The sequence below is a fragment of the Galleria mellonella genome, unplaced genomic scaffold, assembly GCF_026898425.1.
Source record: "Galleria mellonella isolate WM207_F2 unplaced genomic scaffold, CSIRO_AGI_GalMel_v1 utg312, whole genome shotgun sequence".
NCBI lineage: Eukaryota > Metazoa > Arthropoda > Insecta > Lepidoptera > Pyralidae > Galleria > Galleria mellonella.
In genome coordinates, this window is record NW_026442074.1 from 11,165,488 (window position 1) to 11,187,649 (window position 22,162).

The window sequence follows — 22,162 nt, forward strand, 5'->3', positions numbered from 1 at the left end:
TAGAGGGATCAAATAAGCTAGTTATAGAAAAAAATAAAAGAAATATAACATTTTATAAAAATATATTGCTACAATTTAAAATCACAAGTTTCAGCTATATAACCGAAACAAAATAAGTACTATAAATACATTATATCACAAATAATACAAACTAATCTAATGGAATATAAACAGGTACAATGTACAAAATTTAAAACCACCACCAATAAGTACAAGAAACCGATTGCTGGCTTTTCTTTCAATGTGACACGGATCAAAACCAGTATATATCCATTTCAATACAAAATCATACTTTTGTATTTCTAAAAAGAAGATAGATAAATCTCGCGATGATCACACATGGCAGAGGAAACGTAAAGAGTGGTGGTATTGTGCCGTCTTCAATAAAAACCCGTGTAAATGGCGTTTTATTTTAATATATACAGCAAAATTAAGATGCAGTGGGTTACAAATCTTTTATATAGGTGAATATAATTACCACATATCATAATAATAGTGTGTAATTATTGTATTTTTCTCTATTATATAAATCGTCACATTGTTATCTTAAAAAAAACTTACCTACACAGTTTTTCGACAAGTCATTTCAACTCATTATATAAAAAAAAATGACATTAGAAACATGTTGTAATCTTTTATTTTCAACATAATAATAAATGCAAATAAATATATATAATTAAGTACCAACAATTGTAAGTATTGCGTCATTATAAATAAAGAACTTCTGTAAATAGCTATAAGTGCACATATTAATTGACTTGTTCTACTAAACATTACAAAGTTGTATGCAAGCCTTATTGGATTTGTCTCATTTTCTTGTTATTTTCAAATTAAATTTAATCAATTAATCGTAACATGATAGAAATGTAACATTTCCCGTGCTATTTAACATTAGGTACCAATATACTTTCAAACAATGCAATCAAATATGTGTTTCATAATACTTACTTTTACAGACTGAGCGATTTGCAAAAAATTAATAACAAACTATACTTACAACAAAATCTTAGCTAACATGATATGCACGCAAACAAGTATTTTTATATTTATACAAACTAGAATATAACATTCTTGTTGTTTTATTGATATTTCCTATTTTTTTTTATTTCATTAATATTCATACAAAAAACAAAAATCTGTATGCTTGTTTTCACTTTAGATTCAATCTAAGACAAAAAAGTGTAATTTCTTTAATTTGACATACAATTTGTAAGAAACTACCATTTTAATTAAAAAGGTAATAGAAATAAAACGAAAGACGTATAGGAAGAAATGCTTTCTCTTAATTCGGCTAATCACTCAATGAACATTATTAGTCTTTATTTATAATCAATTCTTTCTAGTAACATATATTCTTATTTAAAAAAATATATTTGTGAGTTCTACTCCCTAACTGGCAAGACTTTCCCCAAACCATATAAGCGTGGCAAGCACATTAACGTCTTTATATAACTCCGTTTAAATTCCTATATTTACAAAGGTAATATATTAAATTTTATTCCCCTATCATGAACCATGATATCGATAAATCCTGATTTTCAGTCTAATACAAATTGTAACTTTTTTTAAGTACATTAATACTTCGACTTTTGAAAAATTTCAGTCATTTATTCAATTCATAAATATCTGACAAATACTAATGGTCTCTTTATATACTTACCAATGTGCAGTTATATAATTTATTTCCGCGTTTATTATTCCATATATTTTACCTAAAAACGTATTGCCCGTTTAGAATAATTAGTTATCACTTTCAAAAATATCACGGCGACAACATAATAGAGTATTTATATTACATAATTATATCTAATATTAAATTATAAGTACATTTCACTTCCCACCCAAGATAATTTACACAGCATCCCAACTCCATCCTAAAGTCATGGCAAATTTTAATAAAAATATAAATAGCATTTAATACAAAATCAATGGTTAAACCCCAAATTGATAAATTTATCTGGTATGTCGGCTTATAATAACAAAACTTAATCTATATCTAAACTCTTGAATGAGTCTTCTACTTTGTCTCCCTTCTTGTTTGGTAACACGGCGAATCTCTGCGCCTCTTCAGCTTTGAAATAAGGTTCCAAGGCCCTCAGCGTCTCGATATTCTGGTTATTAAGGGTCTGGGTGTCGGGAAGGGAGCCTCCAAAATCGGAAGGAAGCGACGACCGTGGAATAACCTTGGCGTAGAAATCGTCTAAATTCTCATCCTTTTGGTGGAATTTCAACTGAAATATAACATTATATCATTTATTTATTATATTTTTCTACACTCTAATGATACAAAAAAAATATGATAGAGGTAATCAAATGTACAAAAACGAATTTAGCTCTAAGAGTTTTTTTTTATACAACTTAGAATGGCAAGCAAGCTGACAACCCACCTGATAGAAAGTGGTAACCGTTACCTATAGACATGAGCAGTACCATGGACATAACAGAGTATACTGTTTCGCCCATGATACCCCCATGCGTTGCCATTCCTGAGGAGTCAGATGTCATTCCTCTGTACCCTGTAAATTCACGCCATATCCCACCCTTCAAACCGAAACACAGCCATGCAAACACAACTGCTTCACGGTAGAAACACAAATAGGACAGAGGTACCCAAGCAATCGGCTTTTGTACAAAGTCTCCCTCTTCCAGTAAACCTAAAGTGGAAAGGAGCATCAATGTCAGCGGGTAGGTTTATATAACTATTACTTATATATACACTTACACATACAAATAAATACATATATGTTCATAAAGATAGAAGATGCTCTTCAAATCAAGCCTAATCTTTAGGGATTGATTCTCACGGATAGATATGGGAAGAGAATTCTAAAATCTAGTAGCAAGGACGGTAAAGGACCCACTATAGCGCGTAAACGTGTGTGAAGGGATTTTAAAGATAAGAAACTTCTAGAATATTATTGAATAAATATAACATTTAAATTTAAATTACAAATATCATCATTACATCGATAGTACTAGTAAAACCGGTATAAGGTCAGATAGTCAGATAAAGGTACTTATTACAATATACTGTGAGATATAAAATACCTTAGCAATATATAGACACCTACTCAAAAAAAACGCATGCAAAGCATGAACACGCGCTAATATTATCAAATACATATATAGGATTACAGTAATGAAATAGTGCAATCTCAAAGGATTAGACAATATCTTGTTTATAAATTGTAGTTTCTATTCTATATGTGAATTCGTAAAGCAGTTGTGTTTGCATGGCTGTGTTTCGGTTTGAAGGGTGGGATATGGCGTGAATTTACAGGGTATGGAGAAATAACATCTGAGTCTTTAGGAATGGCAACGCATGGGGGTATCATGGGCAAAACAGTATACTCTGTTATGTCCATGGTACTGCCCATATCTATAGGCAACGGTTACCACTTTCCATCAGGTGGGCCGTCAGCTTGTTTGCTATTCTAAGTTGTATAAAAAAAAGGTACCTATGACTTTAAATTATACATATGATACCAATAGATAGTGCAGCATAACTTCTGCACACCTAAGTCCAAAATATACCATATCATCAACAGCATAGCATTAGTATATAGCTTAAAGAATCTAACTTAAAGATCCTCTTTTAAGAGGAGAAGGATTTAGTAGTAATGGGGACGTTAACTTCCATTACTAGCAATATACTTGGTCAGGTCTACCTCCTCGTTAAATTTGTTGTTAAATTCGTCACGATGGGCCACTGACCTAACTTAATCCTCATCTACGAGTATCGTTACTCACTGATGCCCTACCAATGTATACCGATAACGCGGGAAGGGTTACTATTTCATTATCATCCATTAGAAAAGAAACTTAACAATTCCCGAGTTCACTATTTCGTATCGGAATATTAAACTACACCTGGGACATAGTTCAACACAAATGTTTAATGACATTAGAATATAATTCTCGATTTTCATATTTAAAATCTATTAATATATAATTTATACGGGCGAAGATATAAGGACTTAGAACCTGTTTTCATGTTTATAATAATATCTGATTAGTACGTATGGTTTTCTATAAATACATTGACATTATAACAATGTAGTATTTCTTTTTTCTTTAATACAAATTGATAAACAAGCTGACGATCCACCTGATGACAAATGGTTCACCTATAGACACGAATAACGTCAGAGACATTACAGAATTCAATATGATGTCTATGGTATCGCTCATACGTTATCATTGTTGAGGACAGTGTTGCTATGCCTTTTTTTGTAATTTCACTGCTTTATCCCACATTTGAAACGTATCGTAAGAGGCAACTAAGCGAACTTAATGGTCAAGAGATGAGCAGTAGCGTCTTTCTTAAACATCATCAAAAGTCTAATTACGGTTGCCAACCCGTTTGCCGAGCGTGGCCAATACTAGCAAAATCCTTCTTATGTGGGAGGCTTATGTTCAGCAGTCAATCTATATATGAAATAAAAAGTATAAACTACTTACCATGTCGAAGAATTTCTTGTCCATGAATGGCTTGATGAGCAATATTAGCTTGTCGACTAGCGCTTCAGTGTTCAACACGTGGATTTCCTTCATGCGGACTGGCAACGCCTCTTGGACAAATTGGAAGAACTTGCGAAGGTGCCTGCGAATTACAATTAAACACCTCAATTTTTTTTTGTACTTTTAACACCGCGCTGTTTCAAACTATACAGAGCTTGTACTATAAGTACTAAACTACTTTAACTCTTTTTTTTTGTAAATACCTATTGTATATAGAAAACATAAAACCAAAATAAACTACTTATTTGTTTATATTTGTTTATTCATAAATACAATTATTTGTATTTTACAGGAATCTAACCGCGATCATCGGGAGGAAGACACTGTTAGTAATGAGATCTAATAGTCTCAATGCTAGCAATGTACTCTAACAGGTCAACCTCCATTCGGCCTTTCTTGAAATCCGTAGTGGTAAATTACTGTTGAATTCAACACGATGGACCAACTGACTTGCCTCCATCCTCATCTATGACGTCTCACTGGTGGCCTTGTCAGCATATACCAATAGCGCAAACAGGGTTACTATTCTATTTATCATCTATTAAAAAACTTGCAACTATTGAAAGAGATAGTGGTATGTTAAATCCTAAGGCCACTAAGATCATTCCTAATATTCAATTCCATTCAATCATTTATTGCTATTTCACGTTGTAACAATATAGGTTTTAAGCTATTAAAGCTAAAGATATTAGAGTTAAACCAAGGGAAATGCCAACACTGCATACGCAAAAAGTAGCGAAACACTATGAGTTAACGTGGTCATTCATGACAAAGAGCGGTAAATAATTATTTCTCCTGAAATGGTAAAATAGCTAGATTGGGCCCTGTCCATTACTCGTTAACAGAGAATGGCGATTGCGCATTCGATTTATACATATTATATGGTAAATTTGTTAATTCATTGTAAAATTAATTAGTAATTTAAAACAAAAAAACTATAATTTGCATGCTTAGTATTTATTAGCTGAATATGGAACTGTCTACTTATTAAATAAGAACTATGTATCACCTATTCAATGTAAATAAACTATTCTATTCTATTCATACTACAGAAATAAAAAGAGCGTATCTCACACGTTTTCTCTCAGCTTTTACGAATGCAGTTTATTTTCGAACCAAACTGTTAATTTTGTTACCACTCTTCTTCGTACAAAATAAATTCTTTTATTCTCAATCACTTATAGAAAGATAATAAATTCACGTCAAATAAAATTTTGTATAACTTTCGTGAGAATTATTTCAAATCTAATTTACTGACTCTTGTTTAGTTTAAATGTTCAATATTTGATCAAACATATGAATCACTGTTAAATTATTATAGAATGTATGGGCGCCATTAACACGTTAATACCATAAAAGATAAAAAAAAAACTTGTTGTTATGGGGAATATTATTAAGTAAGTTGATATGTTTTAATAGAACAGGAAACCGAGCGCAAATATTTCTCGGATGATAATAATTGATTATTTAATTAATTACGCATCTTTTACCTTTGCTTATCCTTTTGAAAGCTAAGAAAAATATAAAATATCTTTGAAATTCATATTTTTTTATCTTGCAACACAGTTTAAAGTTAAAACTCTAAGACATGTGTCTCTTATTTAGTTGAAAAGCATTATTATAACATGGAAAGTAAATACCTCATATTTTATATATTTTAATCAAATAATTACTCTCAATTCTAAAATTTCCTATTAAAATTGTGATTTCGTGCACAGATATAATAGTTTCAATTGTATTATAGTACGTTATTTTATTATTCAATTAATTTTATTATAGTATAGACAATAGATAGAAATTAAGTTTCATATTTTTTGGCCAATTCTATTTTTAATATAGACATTCTTGTCAATTCATTCTATAGATTTCATTTAATCAATGTATTCCAAATAAAAAAAATCGATTTACAAACTATTTAGCAAGTACATAGTATATTACCAAATTATCTGCATTCCATTTAGAGTGATATAGTTGATATACCTAGTATTACATATATATATTACGATAATGATCGAATTTCGTATCTCAAATGTCATAATGTTTTCCATACACAAAAATATCCTTAATAAATGCAAATTGTCTACCCTGTGTAAAAGTACCTTTTAAAAAAGCAATGTTGCCGCTTTAGTCATTTGAGTAACCCTAAAGGGTCAATGAACAGCCTTAAAAACGCTACTATTAGGCTAGAAAATTAAAAAAATGCATTTAAGCCAATAACTATTTTTGATCATCGCTTGACAGTGACCTATGACCAATGACGGAGCAGTCTACTATGGTAGACCACGACGTAGACATAGACGCGTTGTTATTACATTGGCGCGTCCAGGTCACAGTCCGCGTGATCCTCATAAATTTTTAACTACAAAATAATTACGTATATCACGTGCGACGTATTATTTTGATTCATATGACGTATTTATAGGTATCGCGGCATCATAACTACACCTGAACCCAGCTACTCCTCGTAGACAACAGAGTTTTAACTAGGACTATCTAGAAATTGTATTTTGTTTTCGATAATGTATTTCAAGAAAAATTTGGTGTTCGCGTAATTTGAACTCCATGCCTACCATGATAAATGACTAATCATCACGTATCCAGTTTTGTATCTAAATGCGACAGATGATGTAAAATGAATAAGAATATCCAATGACCCTTAAATCCGCTGGACTTTTTATTCGGTCATGTGAAAAACTTAGTTTATGGCAAAACTGAATATGATATTTCAAGTGTGGATCAACAAAAATTACGAATCACACATACATTTAACAGAATTAAGCGTAAAACGGGCTCGTTACTAAAAGTGCAAAAAAACTACGTAAACCCGCGTATAACAATTTGTTCAGTGTAAATAAAGAAAATTGTTGTAAATAAATTGATAAACTTTTAAACACGCCAAGTTATTGTAATACATTTAGGATTTTTAGTGGATAAATAGCTGACATAAAGTCTTCTTTTTTAAGATAACTGAATAAACAAGTGTGTAAATATATTACAATATTTGACAGTTGAAAGCCTGATTAAAATGTGATGGGAAGTTCGTTGCCTTTTTTAAAGTGACTAAATACATTCACGTTGATAAGTAAATTACGATTTTTAATATCAAAATATCAATGGTTTTAGTAAAAAGCTGATGTTTGCTTTATGACGCGCTGTTGTAACGTTACGCTAAAACCGACGAAGTGAGCACGTGCAACAATATGATAGAGAAAAAGATAGTTATGAGGACCTTTTACATGCAGTGAAGAAATTAAAGTAATAAATAACTTTACATTTACATTTTTTATTTTAATAATTTCATGATACTTAGACATGAAAATGCTCTGTAGCAGGGAATGCAGATAATTTGATTGCACCACTTAATTTTATTCAATTTAATTACGAATTGTGTTATTATAGATCCTTTAATTAATACTTGGGCCGTTATGTTTTTTTTTACTATTAAAAACAGTATTAATGATTCATTTTTAGTTGAATCTTTGATCCTTTATTTTTCTTTAGCCGGGAATTGCCTTAAATTGTTTCAGTAAGTATAGAAAAAAAAAATACGTACGATAATCCACAACGTGTCAAGTGTCCCAACTTCACGCCTCGCATGTCAAAGAGGAAGATAATACCAGGCTGTGGGCCACGCTTAGTCAAACAGGCATCTGAAAATAAAAAAATACCCATTATAGTAGTTTATTGTTAACTGGCAACTCCCAAACTAGTACAGATTATGAGATGACATTAACATCGAGATTAATAGATCAAAACTAAGCATAGACTAATCTATCCATCTTTTTCTAAATGTAGAGGAACGATAAGCTTAACAGCATTCACAACTTTTGACTGATTATTTAAAAAGTGCTCTATTACTACATAAACAACTGATGGAAAATGGTAACCGTCGCCTATAGACACGAGCGGTACCATGGACATAATAGAATTAGCTTTTTCACTATTCGCGGCTAAAGATTTCTGTATTTGCGGATCTAATCAATACATATTATTCAAAAGGATTAGGTATCTTGTAAACACGTCGTCAAACGGACTTAGAAAAAGGTAAAATGGACTTTATTACAACTATACTAAAGTATATTGTCAAATGCTATTGCCGCTGTATAAGTGGTTCGATTTTCTACATTCACAGTTTCTGTATTCGCGGTATATTTACGGAATCTATACTCCGCAAATAAAGAGCTTTTACTGTATTTAACCAGATAATTAACCAGATTTATAATTTGCTTGGGTACCTCTGTCCCATTCGTGTTTCAACCGTGAAGCAGTTGTGTTTGCATGGCTGTGTTTCGGTTTGAAGGGTGAGATATGGCGTGAATTTACAGGGTACAGAGGAATAACATCTGACTCCTCAGGAATGGCAACGCATGGGGGCGCGTATCATGGGCGAAAAAGTATACTCTGTTATGTCCATGGTACTGCTCATGTCTATAGGCGACGGTTACTACTTTCCATCAGGTGGGCCGTCAGCTTGTATGCCATTCTAAGTTGTATAAAAAAAAAATTAAACAAGTATCATGGGCGAAACAGTATACTCTGTTATGTCCATGGTACTGCTCATGTCTATAGGCGACGGTTACCACTTTCCATCAGGTGAGCCGTCAGCATGTTTGTCATTCTAAGCTGTATAAAAAAAAATTAAACAAGTATCATGGGCGAAACAGTATACTCTGTTATGTCCATGGTACTGCTCATGTCTATAGGCGACGGTTACCACTTTCCATCAGGTGGGCCGTCAGCTTGTTTGCCATTCTAAGCTGAATAAAAAAAATTAAACAAGTTAACTTTTAGACTCATGCGCTGCGTGTTTTAGGTTTACGACTTTGGGAGTTATGAGGTAACAACCATTAAAAAATACAATCGAATTTCAAACCTACTTTTCGGAGTCGGTTGATAAAACACACTCGTGCCGGTTTTAATATATCTGGTTGCCCTTGTCAGGTCACAAAACTGGTTTGTAACGAAGATTATGACGCCGTAACTAGGTACCTACCTACTTGCCATTTATGTACTTACTAGAACTGGCTAGCTGACCCATAGATTTAACATAATATCTGCGGTGCTAGCTAACCAAAGCGTATACAGGGGAAAGGGATTGTTAGTAATGGAGTAAATTTGACCCATTGCTAGTAATATACCCTATCAGGTCGACACCCACGTAGTTTTAACAGGAAACCATCGTACTTAATTCCAAATGTATTCATCACGGTGGGCTAATTGACCTGCCTTTTCATCCTCACCTATTATCCCTCACTGGTGCCCCGCCAGCGTACACCGTTAGCGCAGGCGGGGTTACCATTCCATTATCATCCATTAAAAAAAGTCCCTTCCCTGAGAATAAAGACTACGTTTGCTTATAATTTAATTTTTATATATCAAATTTCAAACTTTTAGTTCATAAGGACAATAATTTAACTACAAAACAAAATAATAAATGCGAATACTCGAAGAAATTTCGTTTTTCATTTACTGCATCAATTTGCATGTCTATGCAGTTGATATTTAGAATGGCATTTCGATTTTTAAAAACAATAAAAATAATATAGTTTTACTTAAATTTATTGCTAAGTTATTCGTATCAAGCCACTGGATTATAAAGTTTATTGTTTTATTTATTTACATTATTTTCATGATCTTCCAATGTTTTATTTTTGCTATCAGTTTTTTTTTTTATTCTACTTAGAATGGCAAACAAGCCGACCACCCACCTAATGGAAAGTGGTAACCGTCACCTACAGACATGTGCAGCACCATGGATATAACAGAGTATATTATTACGCCTATGATACCCCCCCACCCCGCATGCGTTGCCATTCCTGAAGACTCAGGTGTAGTATTCTTCAGGTGTGGTATTCCTATGTACCCTATAAATTCACTGCCATATCCCACCCTTCAAACCGAAACACTGCCATGCAAACACAACTGCTTCACGGTAGAAACATGAATGAGACAGAGATACAAACAAAAACCAAGCAAACGACTTTTGTAGTCTCCATCTGGTAAAGTTGTCACGATAACAGAAGTATCATCAGTAAAAACTATACAATTATGAATGGTTATGCTAATTAAATCTGTAACACAAATTTTTAAATACTGTAACCACAAAGTATTTAAAAAAAAAAGTTTTTTGAGTTCTTTTTGGTTACAGTATGCGCGATCTTAATCAATCAACACAGTCAATAATATATTTTTATTATCATTGAAAGACAAAAACTTGTGACACTGCGACCTTTCGATGATCTTTTATGTTCACCCTTTTTTTTTAAAGTTCGCTGCTAATTCCTATCAGTGATATGATTTTTAAGATGTTTTTTGTATGCGATGTCTTTTATCTCCTCAGGATATAGTGTATTTTCCAAGGGAGATATATCGTTTATGTATGTGTGGGCTACAGCGACACATTCAGTGCTGCGGCGTTTCTTCCTCATTGTGACAAAATCTGCAAACACTTTTTGGGCATAATCTATCTTTATCCTCCTTCTGATAGAATACTCTCATAACAAGAGGACGCGAATGGCTTCAATATAATCCGATACATATTTATTATTCAAATTCAAATTCAAATTCAAAAATCATTTATTCATGTAGGACATTTTAGCCGCTTATGAACGTCAAATTTTTACATTATAATTTTATTTTTTCCCCTACCGTCCAGTTCGGTATATAGATCCAATTGAGAAGAACTGGCAAGAAACTCAATTGAATTACTTTTTTTTTAAAGCCAGTTTATTTACAATGTATATTTATATAGGTGTCTATGTCTAACATTAATGAAAATTCAGTGCATGAACAACTATTGCCATTATTGTTTCACATATTAATTGACTATACAATTAAAAATCTAATGTAATATAGTCTGACATACTTTTGCAAGATATTACGGTAATGGATAAATAAATTAGTCTTAACAGATCAGAAACAAGCGTAACTACAGAGGTTCAGGTTTACCGACATCATCTTAAACGATAGTTAACTAAACGGTTATTAAAATAATATAGAAAAAGAGAAATTAGTATTGTGGGAGGCGAGCTATCTAAGTAATGACAGCGAAAATTAATGTAAGAAGAAAACGTCGCTGTCATGTCTGTGCGGCTAGTCAGAAAGAAAGATGTGAAATATCTATGTACAATTTAATTAACCTACTTGATGGAAAATAAAGTGAGGATGTTGATAAGTGGTTATGAGGTGAATATGTACAAAATTTTTTTTACAAACACCACAAACCGTCAGCTTGTTGGGGGGAAAGGGATTGTTAGTTATGGAGACTGAGAATCCTATTGCTAGCAATATTCCCCCTGGAAACTATCATGGTTAATTCCTAATGATTTCATCATGATGGGCTAACTGGCCTGTTTTCATTCTCATCTATCACCTTTCACTGGTGCTCTGCCGGCGTATCCCGTTAGTACAGGCGGGTTCACCATACCCATAAAAAAAACCGTCAGCTTGTTTGTCATTCTAAGTTGTATAAAAAAAAAACCAATGAATTTGATGTTAAAGTAGTTGTGGACACTAAAATTGTTGTAACCGGGCGTTTAGAGTTAAATGGCTGATTAAAAGCCGGTGAAGTCGGGCCTTAACAAGTTAGTCATAATATACTATACTAGTAGCATAGTTAACATAAACCATAATAAATCGAAGGTCGAACAAGTGTCGCCAGTCGCAACGAAATATCGCAAGTCCGTGTGGCCTTGAATCAAACGCTCAAAGGTTTATAGAGATTGCGACAATTGCGACAATGCTATGGCAACGTACATACCTATTAAAAATAATACATTTTTCAAAAAGATTATTTGCAAATATAATATTTGAAATAATATAAGAGTCATCACAGCCTTCCAATGTCCACTGCTGAACGTAAACCTCCCCTTAGAGGGTTATGCCAAAGGTTGCCTTGATTGGCAACCGCAGTTAGGCTTCGGTGATGTTTCAAGAGAGACGATACTGCCCATCCCTCGCCCTCCCTTAGTCGCCTATTACGACACCCACGGGAAAGGAAGGGGTGGCCTATTTTACACCGGGACTCAACATTTTGTGTATTTATTTGAATGTAAGTTACTAAGTCCAAATAGTAATTTCGTAAAATTATCAATGTAAAAGTTTAAGAGATAAATTTAGAGAAATGGCATGACAGAATCGAATCCAATGTATGTATTAGGGGTAGGTATGTAGGTATATATATATATATATATTTATATATATATATATATATATATATATTTACCTACCCGAATATATACTTGAAAATAGATATCTGACCAGTATGAGCGATATTAAAATGGGTAATGACTTTTTTTCTACCATGAATGTCATAAGAAACTCAACATATATATATATATAATCTTTATTGCACAATAAAATTTTGTAGAAATGGCGAGCTTAATACCATGGCATTCTCTACCATTAGGTAAAAACATAAAACGTATGAAGAGCAGATGTGGTGAAAAATATGTGACAATTATAGCAACAAATTTAAATTATCATACATCCATGTTTTTTTTATGGATAATAATGGAATGGTAACCCCGCCTGCGCTATCGGTATACACTAGCGGGGTACCAGTTAGAGATGATTGGTGAGGATGAAAAGGCAGGTCAGTTAGCCCGGTTTGAAGAATTTAACGATAAATTAGTCACGATGGTTTCCAGCGGGAACCGCGAGGAGTTCGACCTGATAAGGTATATTGATAGCGATGGGGACTAACCTCCCCATTACTAACAATTCCTTCCCTATACATCCATGTTACCATGCCTGGTATCAATATTACCTATATAAACCAGATTTTTTCCATTTACAGTGAAACTCGAAGAGTCAGACCGAGATCGAACTATGCCCGATATTTTAATGTAAATCTAGCTTAATCGCAATACCTATATATATACTTATTTTGATATACCTTCATACAAATAATGAGATGCACGTTGCGCAAACAAATAATTATTTAAACATTACCTATTATTGGCGGATGTACATATACTGTGGAAAATTATATTTTACATAATATAGGTTTATCCGTAGGTATATCACACGGAAATGATCAATGTCATTGTAGTAATTTATATTTATATAATCCTATCATTTTGCCTGCTACTTTGGATGCGCGGATTTCAAAAGCAGATAGATAGATAGATACTCTTTCTCGGTGGGGAAAGGGATTGTTAGTAATGGAGTTTGACAGCCCCATTACTAGCAATATGCCCTATTAGGTCGAACTCCACGTGGTTCCCCCTGGAAACCATCGTGAACAATTCTTGTTGAATTCATCACAATGGGCTGACTGACCTGCTTCATGCTCACCTATCATCCTTCACTGGTGCCCCGCTGGTGTATACCAATAGCGCGGGTGGGGTTACCATTCCATTATCACCCATTAAAACAAAAGATAGATACTCTTTATTGTATCTCCATAACATTATAATAATAAACTTATTATAGATACAAACAATTACAAGAAAATATTACACTGAGAAAACAATGGGCGACCTTATCGCTGAGAGCGATCTCTTGCAGGCAACCTTTGGATGGAGAGGAATTATAAACAGTTTGATTTAAAGTACAAAACTCCTTTTTTTTTTAAATACATATATTTAGAGATATCCATACGTAGAATTGCGGTCCCGGCATAAAATAGGCCACCCCTTTCTTTCCCATGGCTGTCATAAGAGTCGACTAAGGGAGGGCGAGTGATGGGCAGCAGGGTCCCTCTTAAAACATCTCTGAAAACCTAACTTGGGTTGCTAACCCGCCTGCCAAGCGTGGCAACTACTGGCAAAACTGCCCTTATGGGGAAGGCTTATGTTCATCAGTGGACAGTTAAGGGCTGATATGATGATGATGATGATGAGCAGCGTCCCTCTTAAAACATCACCATGCCAAGCGTGGCAACTACTGGCAAACCCTTCACTAGTGGGAGGCCTATTTTATTTATTTACACTTTACTGTGAAGTGATACAAAAGCCGAACTTATCGCTAAGCAGTCTCTTCCAAGCAACCTTTGAATATTCAGCATTGGACAGTTAATGTCTGAATTAAATGATGATTGATGATTAAATGATGATGATGAGTGGGAAAAGGATTGTTAGCAATGGAGTTTGACAGCCCCATTGCTAGCAATATGCCTTATTAGGTCGACCTCCACGTGGTTCCCCCTGGAAACCATCGTGAACAATTCTCGTTGAATTAGTCACGATGGGCTAACTGACCTACTTCGTGCTCACCTATCATCCTTCACTGGTGCCCCGTCGGTGTATACCGATAGCGCAGGTGGGGTTACCATTCCATTATCATCCATTTAAAAAAAAAAAGATGATGACGTCGAATCAACATAATCCTATCACGCGAACGAAGTCACGGGTAAAAGTTAGGCGGTTATAAATTAATATATTTATCACTTAACACATCGAAATATGACCACTGGTTTATCTGATAACTAGGTATCATAAGCTTTAAGACGTAAACAAAACTAATAATGATCGATTACATATGATAAACACCGGTCCAAGTCACTGATACGTTGGTTTTGCAACCGTCATGATAAGCATTCCCCCCCAGCAGGTAAATCCTTACACACGTTAAAATATGTCTACAGGACGTAATGAATGCTTGATGGTATTCTCTACGAGTCAACCATTATACTAAACAGAGAGCGTAAATGGCGGTGTATTATTACATAATTTTTTTTTGATAGGTGAATTTTTTTTTGTTATACAACTTAGAATGGCAAACAAGCTAACGGCCCACCTGATGAAAAGTGGTAACCGGTATAGACATGAGCAGTACCATGGACATAACAGAGTATACTGTTTCGCCCATGATACCCCCCATGCGTTGCCATTCCTGAGGACTCAGGTGTTATTCCTCTGTACCCAGTAAATTCACGCCATATTCCACCCTTCAAACCGAAACACAGCCATGCAAACACAGCTGCTTCACGGTTGAAACACGAATGGAATGGTAACCCCGCCTGCGCTAACGGTATACGCCAGCAAGGCACCAGTGAAGGGTGATCGATGAAAATGAAAGCAGGCCAGTTAGCCCATCATAATGAATTCATCAGGAATTAACCATGATAGTTTCCAGGGGGAACCGCGTGGAGGTCGACCTGATTAGGTATATTGCTAGCAATGGGTTTCTTAACAATCCCTTTCTCCCCTACATAATATATTATCATATTGAATTGCCTATTTCTTCTCACCTATCATCCCTCACTGGTACCCACCATTGTCATTAAAAAAAAATACACCATTACGTAAAGGACATCTGGTGGGACTCGGCTTGTTTGCTTTTGTAAAGAAAGTAGATTAAAAAATAAAAATGGTACACCACTCACCAATAGTCATGAAGAGCAGCCTGCAGCCAAGCTCGAAGTTGTACTTTGAAGGTTCCGTATTGTGGAGCCTGTGGAAGACGATGTCGTAGCCCGCGACAGATCTGCCTGGCAGCACCGAGAACTCGCTGTAACAAATTAATATCATTATAAATTAGTTCAATTTGATCCCAAATAGATAGTCGAGGGTTCCCCCGTATTGTTAGTAATGCGGACTACCAGTCCCATTGCTAGCAATATACCCTATCAGGTCAACCTCCCGGTGGTCCCTCCCACCCCCCAGAAACCATCGTGCTGAATTCCAGATGTATTCATCACGATGGGCTAACTGACCTAACTTTTCATTCTCACCTATCATCCCTCACTGGTGCCCCGCCAGCGTATACCGTTAGCACAGGCGGGGTTACCATTCCATTATCATCCATTGAAAAAAAAATGTTATTTCTTAATATTATGATTTTTTTTATACGACTTAGAATGGCAAACAAGCTGACGACCCACCCGATTGCAAGTGGTAACCGTCGCCTATAGGCATGAGCAGTGCCATGGATATAACAGAATACACTGTTTCGGCCCATGATACCCCCTATGCGTTGCCATTCCTGAGGATTCAGGTGTTATTCCTCTGTACCCTGTAAATTCACGCTATATCCCACCCTTCAAACCGAAACACAGCCATGCAAATACAACTGTTGAGGGGAAAGGGATTGTTAGCAATGGGGTTTAACAGCCCCATTGCTAGCAATATGCGTTATTAGGTCGTGGTTCCCCCTGGAAACCATCGTGAACAATTCTTATCGAATTCGTCACGATGGACTAACTGACCTACTTCATCCTCACCTATCATCCTTCACTGGTGCCCCGCCGGTGTATACCGATAGCGCGGGTGGGGTTACCATTCCATTATCACTCATTAAAAAAAAATACAACTGTTTCACGGTTGGAACGTGAATAGGACAGAGGTACCAAAGCAAACGACTTTTGTATAAAGTCCCCCTCTAGTAACTGTATTATTTTAGTAACTGTAAAAAGAACATTTACACACCTATTTAACGGTAAATATTGCTGAACAATTGTAATTAAATTTAAAATTTGTTACTGGCAATCACCAATATTTAAATATAGTAAATAAAATTGATTAATTCATAATATCAAAGCCAGAATAGGAAAATTTTATATTAAAAAACAAATACGCAAATTACGGACTGACGCAGTTAAACAGTTCTATATTTGTACTATAAGTTATTATGTTAAAATATACCCGTAACTTGTACTACTCGTATTTCACAGTTTATTTTTATATATATCTAAACATCTGACTGGTTTATTTTGTCGACGGTTAACAACTAACAGCTCTATAAATGACAAGATACAAGATAATTGTACAAGTTTTTCAACTAACTTTAAATAGAAGGCGTTCCTCGATTCGGCTGTATATTTTTTATTTATTTTATTTATTTAATACTTTATTGTACACACCAGTTACAAGAATATGACAGAGGTAATCAAATGTACAAAGGCGAGCTTAACTCTTAATAGAGTTTTCTTCCAGCAAATTTATAACTGCGTTAGTTATAAATCGATTTAAAAATTCTTTTCTTATCTAAAAGGATATATTTACAGAACAGTCCTATAAAAATTTTATCAAAATCGGTTCGGCAGTCTCGTTTTTTAAATCGAAATAACTGATATTGTCACAATTGAAGTAATTTTTCTTTGTGAAACATAATCTTAAATATTGTAATTTACAAATAAGTAAGTGAGAAACCTTTTTTTTTAATTAAAGAAATAATTTTTACATGAATATATTAATAATTTACATTTACACTAATTACTTTTTTTCATTCTTCGTATTGATAGAATAATTCCTAAAAAAAAAAACTAAAAAGACGCGTGTAAGAAATGTCTACGCATCCTGGTATGAGTATCAGACAATTTTGCAATGGGCACTACCCATATTTGTCAGCGAGAAATGGTCACTTTCACAAATAAGCACTCCCAAAATACACACACGCACACACACAAACACACACACGCACGCGCACACACACATACATGCACACGCACGCACACACACGCACACGCACGCACACACGCGCACACGCACGCACACACGCGCACACGTACGCACACACGCGCGCGCTTGTATAATGATACATCTGTACAAAAATAGTACGATGTTTTTCACAAGAATTACGACCTTACATGTCTTTAAACACCTTATTGTAACGACATAGTCACTGCTGGCATAGAAAGTGTAAAAACTTTTACTAAAAAGCAAACTAACTGACAGTTATTTATTATCAAATATGCAAACTATTTATGTAAAACGATTAGATATAAATATATATATATATATATATATATATATATATATATATATATATATATATATCCAGGTCATAGAATCCAGATTAGGAAATTAAATAATCATAACCTACGAGAATAAAACTTGTTTTAGAGTTCCATACTATAAAGTTATAGGGGAACCATTATATTACGACTTTGTGCGTCCCTCTGTCCGTCTGTCACAGTGCTTTATCTCAGCAACTAATAATACTAACGATTTGTAATTTGTAATAGTTTTATATACATAATTACAGTAACGGTTGACCATTAGGCGGGCTGTATGACCGTTTGCCACCTTCGTGGTACAAAAAAAAAGCATACTCTTTATATGCTTTTTTTTTTATTATTGCAATGTAAATTTTAACAACTCCCAACTATCGGTTAAATTTAGCACTAAAAAATCTATTAGGAACATAAAATATAACTAAATATTGTGTCCCACAAAAAAAACCGGGTCGGCAACGCGCGCGTAATACTTGTTTGCCACCACAGTGGTATAAAAAAAAAAACCGACTGAAAAACTGTGAAAAAAACCAGTCGTTTCGATCTAAAAACTAAATGACTAAACCCATTTTGATAAAATTTCTATGTGACCACTCTTTTGATAAAAAAAAAGAAAAATTTCTTCTTTATCCTTTAGATATATCTTCTATTTTTATGAACATATATTTATTTATCTATATATGTAGGTATAATATATTGTATGTATATGTGTATGTGTGCGTAAGTATATATGCATAGATGTAGGTATGTATTTATGTATATGTGTATTTGTACGATTAAATATAATGTAATTAATTTAATTTTGACAGTTTAAAAATTGTACACTGCTGTATTCGCTGACATTGACTCTCCTTTCCACTTTGGGTGTTGCTGGATGAAAACTCTGTCAGAGTTAAGCTCGCCTTTGTACATTTGATTATCTCTGTCATATTCTTATAACTGGTGTGTACAATAAAGTATTAAATAAAAAAAAGATTTTTTCAAATCTGTTTAGAATTGACAGAGTTATAAGGCAACAATTATAAAAACTATATATAAACAGATTTAAAAGGTTTAAATACTTAAATACTCATACAGTTACAATTACCAATCAATACCAATACACCTGTAAATATTTATTTACATCAATTTTCAATACTCTACATTTTTGTTTTTTCAAAGGTTGACTGGTAGAGAATGTAAGCTGTCTAGCATTAAGTTCGCCATTTGTAATATTTTTGTAATATAATAGATATATATAATACACAATAAACAAAAAAATAAATATCTATAATATTACATATATAAATTACATATATAATATATGTAACATAAAATATTACATTTTATGTTACATACATTACATATTTGGAAATGTTGTGTATTATGGTAACCACAGATATCATTATAAGAAATACCTATTTTCTGATACTGTTGTTGTAACTGAATAAATAAAATAGTATAAAACAAAATTTAATTTCTTAATTAAATTTAAAATAGGGTGCAATTTAGAGAATTACTGACTTGGGTCTCAGAAATGTTAATCAAAGCATGAGGGCAATGTGGAGGTGACTCTATTATTTTGTCTATGATTAACAGTTACTGAGGTCACAATGTATTACTTTATCTATGATTAATATTAGCAGTTAATGGATACTTTCCATCAGGTGGGCCGTCTGCTTTATTGCTGTTACAAGTTGCATGACAAAAAAATTATGAAAATATCTTTACCAGAAATAGATAAAGTTTATTCAAATAAACTTGACTTTTATATTATTATTTTTTATAATATATAGCCAATATTTTTGTTTCTACCGCTAATTTTGTAATTATATTATTTGTAAAGTTAATTAGCTTGTATTTTATTTTTAATTTTAAGATATTTTCACAACCGTATAGATGTTGTAGTGTCATTTCTCAGAACCTATCTCTTAACTCAATTTCATAATTTCACAAATATTACTATTTTATAGACCATTTTAAACTATATTTTTAATAAATTTCACCTTAATCTATTAGAAATTTAGTTCTTAGTTTTCTTACCTTTAGTTCTTTACAGAATAAAGATATCACAGTAATGTCAAATTAAAATTACTTTTTTTAATTTTAGAAATAGATTCAGGACAATGGCATCTCAAAACAGGTCTCCTTTATCTAAAACTGTATTTAAAAAATTGTGGTAAATAATCTGTTAATTTTTTTTTTTTTGTACTTAGATGTCCTAAAATTAGGTTTCTTTATACAATTTTAAGGTAAAGGTTTGGTTAATTATTTATTGACCTTGCATTCCTAATCTGTCTGACAATTATATTATTCATTTGATTTATATATCTGTCATATGTCATTTGATTTATTAATTATTTATTACTATAATTATTAATATTTAAATCATACACTTATTTCTAATTTCTCTAATTTCAGAAAAACTTCAGGGATCTGTATAGAAACTGTATTAAGTGGCCAAGTTCCACAGCACATCAAATACACTACACATTATAAATTATGGGTATTAGTAAAATTACAAAATATTTGGAAGAACAAGAATTTATATGACTTTAGACTATTTAAATACATATATTTAAACTTAAATCAACAGGAGCAAAGGAATATGGTATAATTCCATATAAGTGAATATGGATAAATATGAATTGTAATAAATAATGGTATAAATTTTTAAATTTCTGATTCTGATTTATATAATTACCCAAAGGGATTCTATACAAAATAATACATTAAATATATATATGTTTTTTTTTTTATAATAAATTAGAATAAACTAAATGCTTATTAAAATTTTACTAAGTATATTAAAAATTTAAGCATATCACAAATAGGACAGTGGGTAACCCAAACATTTGTAAAAAATAAGAATGTAAATGAAGACTGTCTATGAATATACCTCGTGCTTGATCATATATATGATCATATTACCTAAAAAAAATTAACGGTGACGTAATAAGGGCTGCAGTATCGATTTTCCTACAATATTATTAAGTTTCGTGCAGCATATTTCCCAAATGATAGAATTCTATGACAAAATATCAAGACACTTACAGCACTTCTTGGAGAGGTTTCAATTCCTCAGAGTCTACGATACGGCCGTCGAAGAAGTCCGATGCACTTTTCTTGTACGCATAATATTTTTCGATACACGTTTTCGCCTTCTCGACATCTCCGTAGCAGGCATTATAAAACAAAATCAATTGCTTGTCGGTCAAATCCTTGGGAACGTATTTAGATTTATCCAATTTCACGGACCAATCCCTTAAACTATTAATATCATCTTGTGAGAATTTATCCATAGAAGCTGTCCTGGCAGCATAATCGAACTCTAATTCAACGGGCATTTTGTTCTAGTAATATTACAGGAATATTTTACGTAAATAAACACGACACGGCTATTATTGTTTAATTATATGACCGCACTTTATTGCAACAATTTGACAACTAACTTGATTCTTGAATGAACTCGATATTTGAATACTTACTGGAATGGACCTTGAACTGACACATAGATAATAAAAGATAAAGTGATCCATATGCGATCAAGTAAATTGAGTGTAAACAATTATTCTTATGCGTGTACGACAGAAACAGAATAATAATAAAAACGTTTAGCCCTATAATGTTTCCGCCATATTCTTAGGAAATTTGCAGGTGGTTATCTGAAACAACAAAATATATATGTCAAGCTTCTCAACAATCTCGAGCATAAACAGAGAGAACCAGTGTTGCTAGCTATTATTTATAGCAAATGTTGTTTTAGTGTAAAAAAAAAAAAGCATAATTAGTTGAAAGTATTTTTTGATAAATCTACAAACTAAATAATGATATCTCAGGTTATAAGTGATACCCATTACGTACTGATTACTTGTTCTATGACTACTACTTGTATAAAATCTTCAAATTAAATCTGTACTAATATTATAAAAGTGTACTTGTTTATTTGTTACCTTTTAAATCTTTAACTGAAGTTACATATAT

At 33.0% G+C, this 22,162-nt stretch overlaps 1 protein-coding gene across 1 annotated transcript; it reads right to left on the minus strand.

Annotated features, from left to right (window-relative positions):
• Positions 1 to 45: 45 nt before the first annotated feature.
• Positions 46 to 21,631, minus strand: LOC113514958 (alpha-tocopherol transfer protein-like). The gene is made up of 5 exons (XM_052895869.1): positions 21,233 to 21,631; positions 15,851 to 15,975; positions 8,075 to 8,171; positions 4,462 to 4,603; positions 46 to 2,231 (listed from the first exon to the last, which is right to left on the minus strand). The coding sequence occupies exons 1-5, from the start codon at positions 21,523 to 21,525 to the stop codon at positions 1,986 to 1,988; spliced, it is 903 nt and encodes a 300-aa protein (XP_052751829.1). The 5' UTR covers positions 21,526 to 21,631; the 3' UTR covers positions 46 to 1,985.
• Between the last annotated feature and the right edge of the window lie 531 nt (positions 21,632 to 22,162).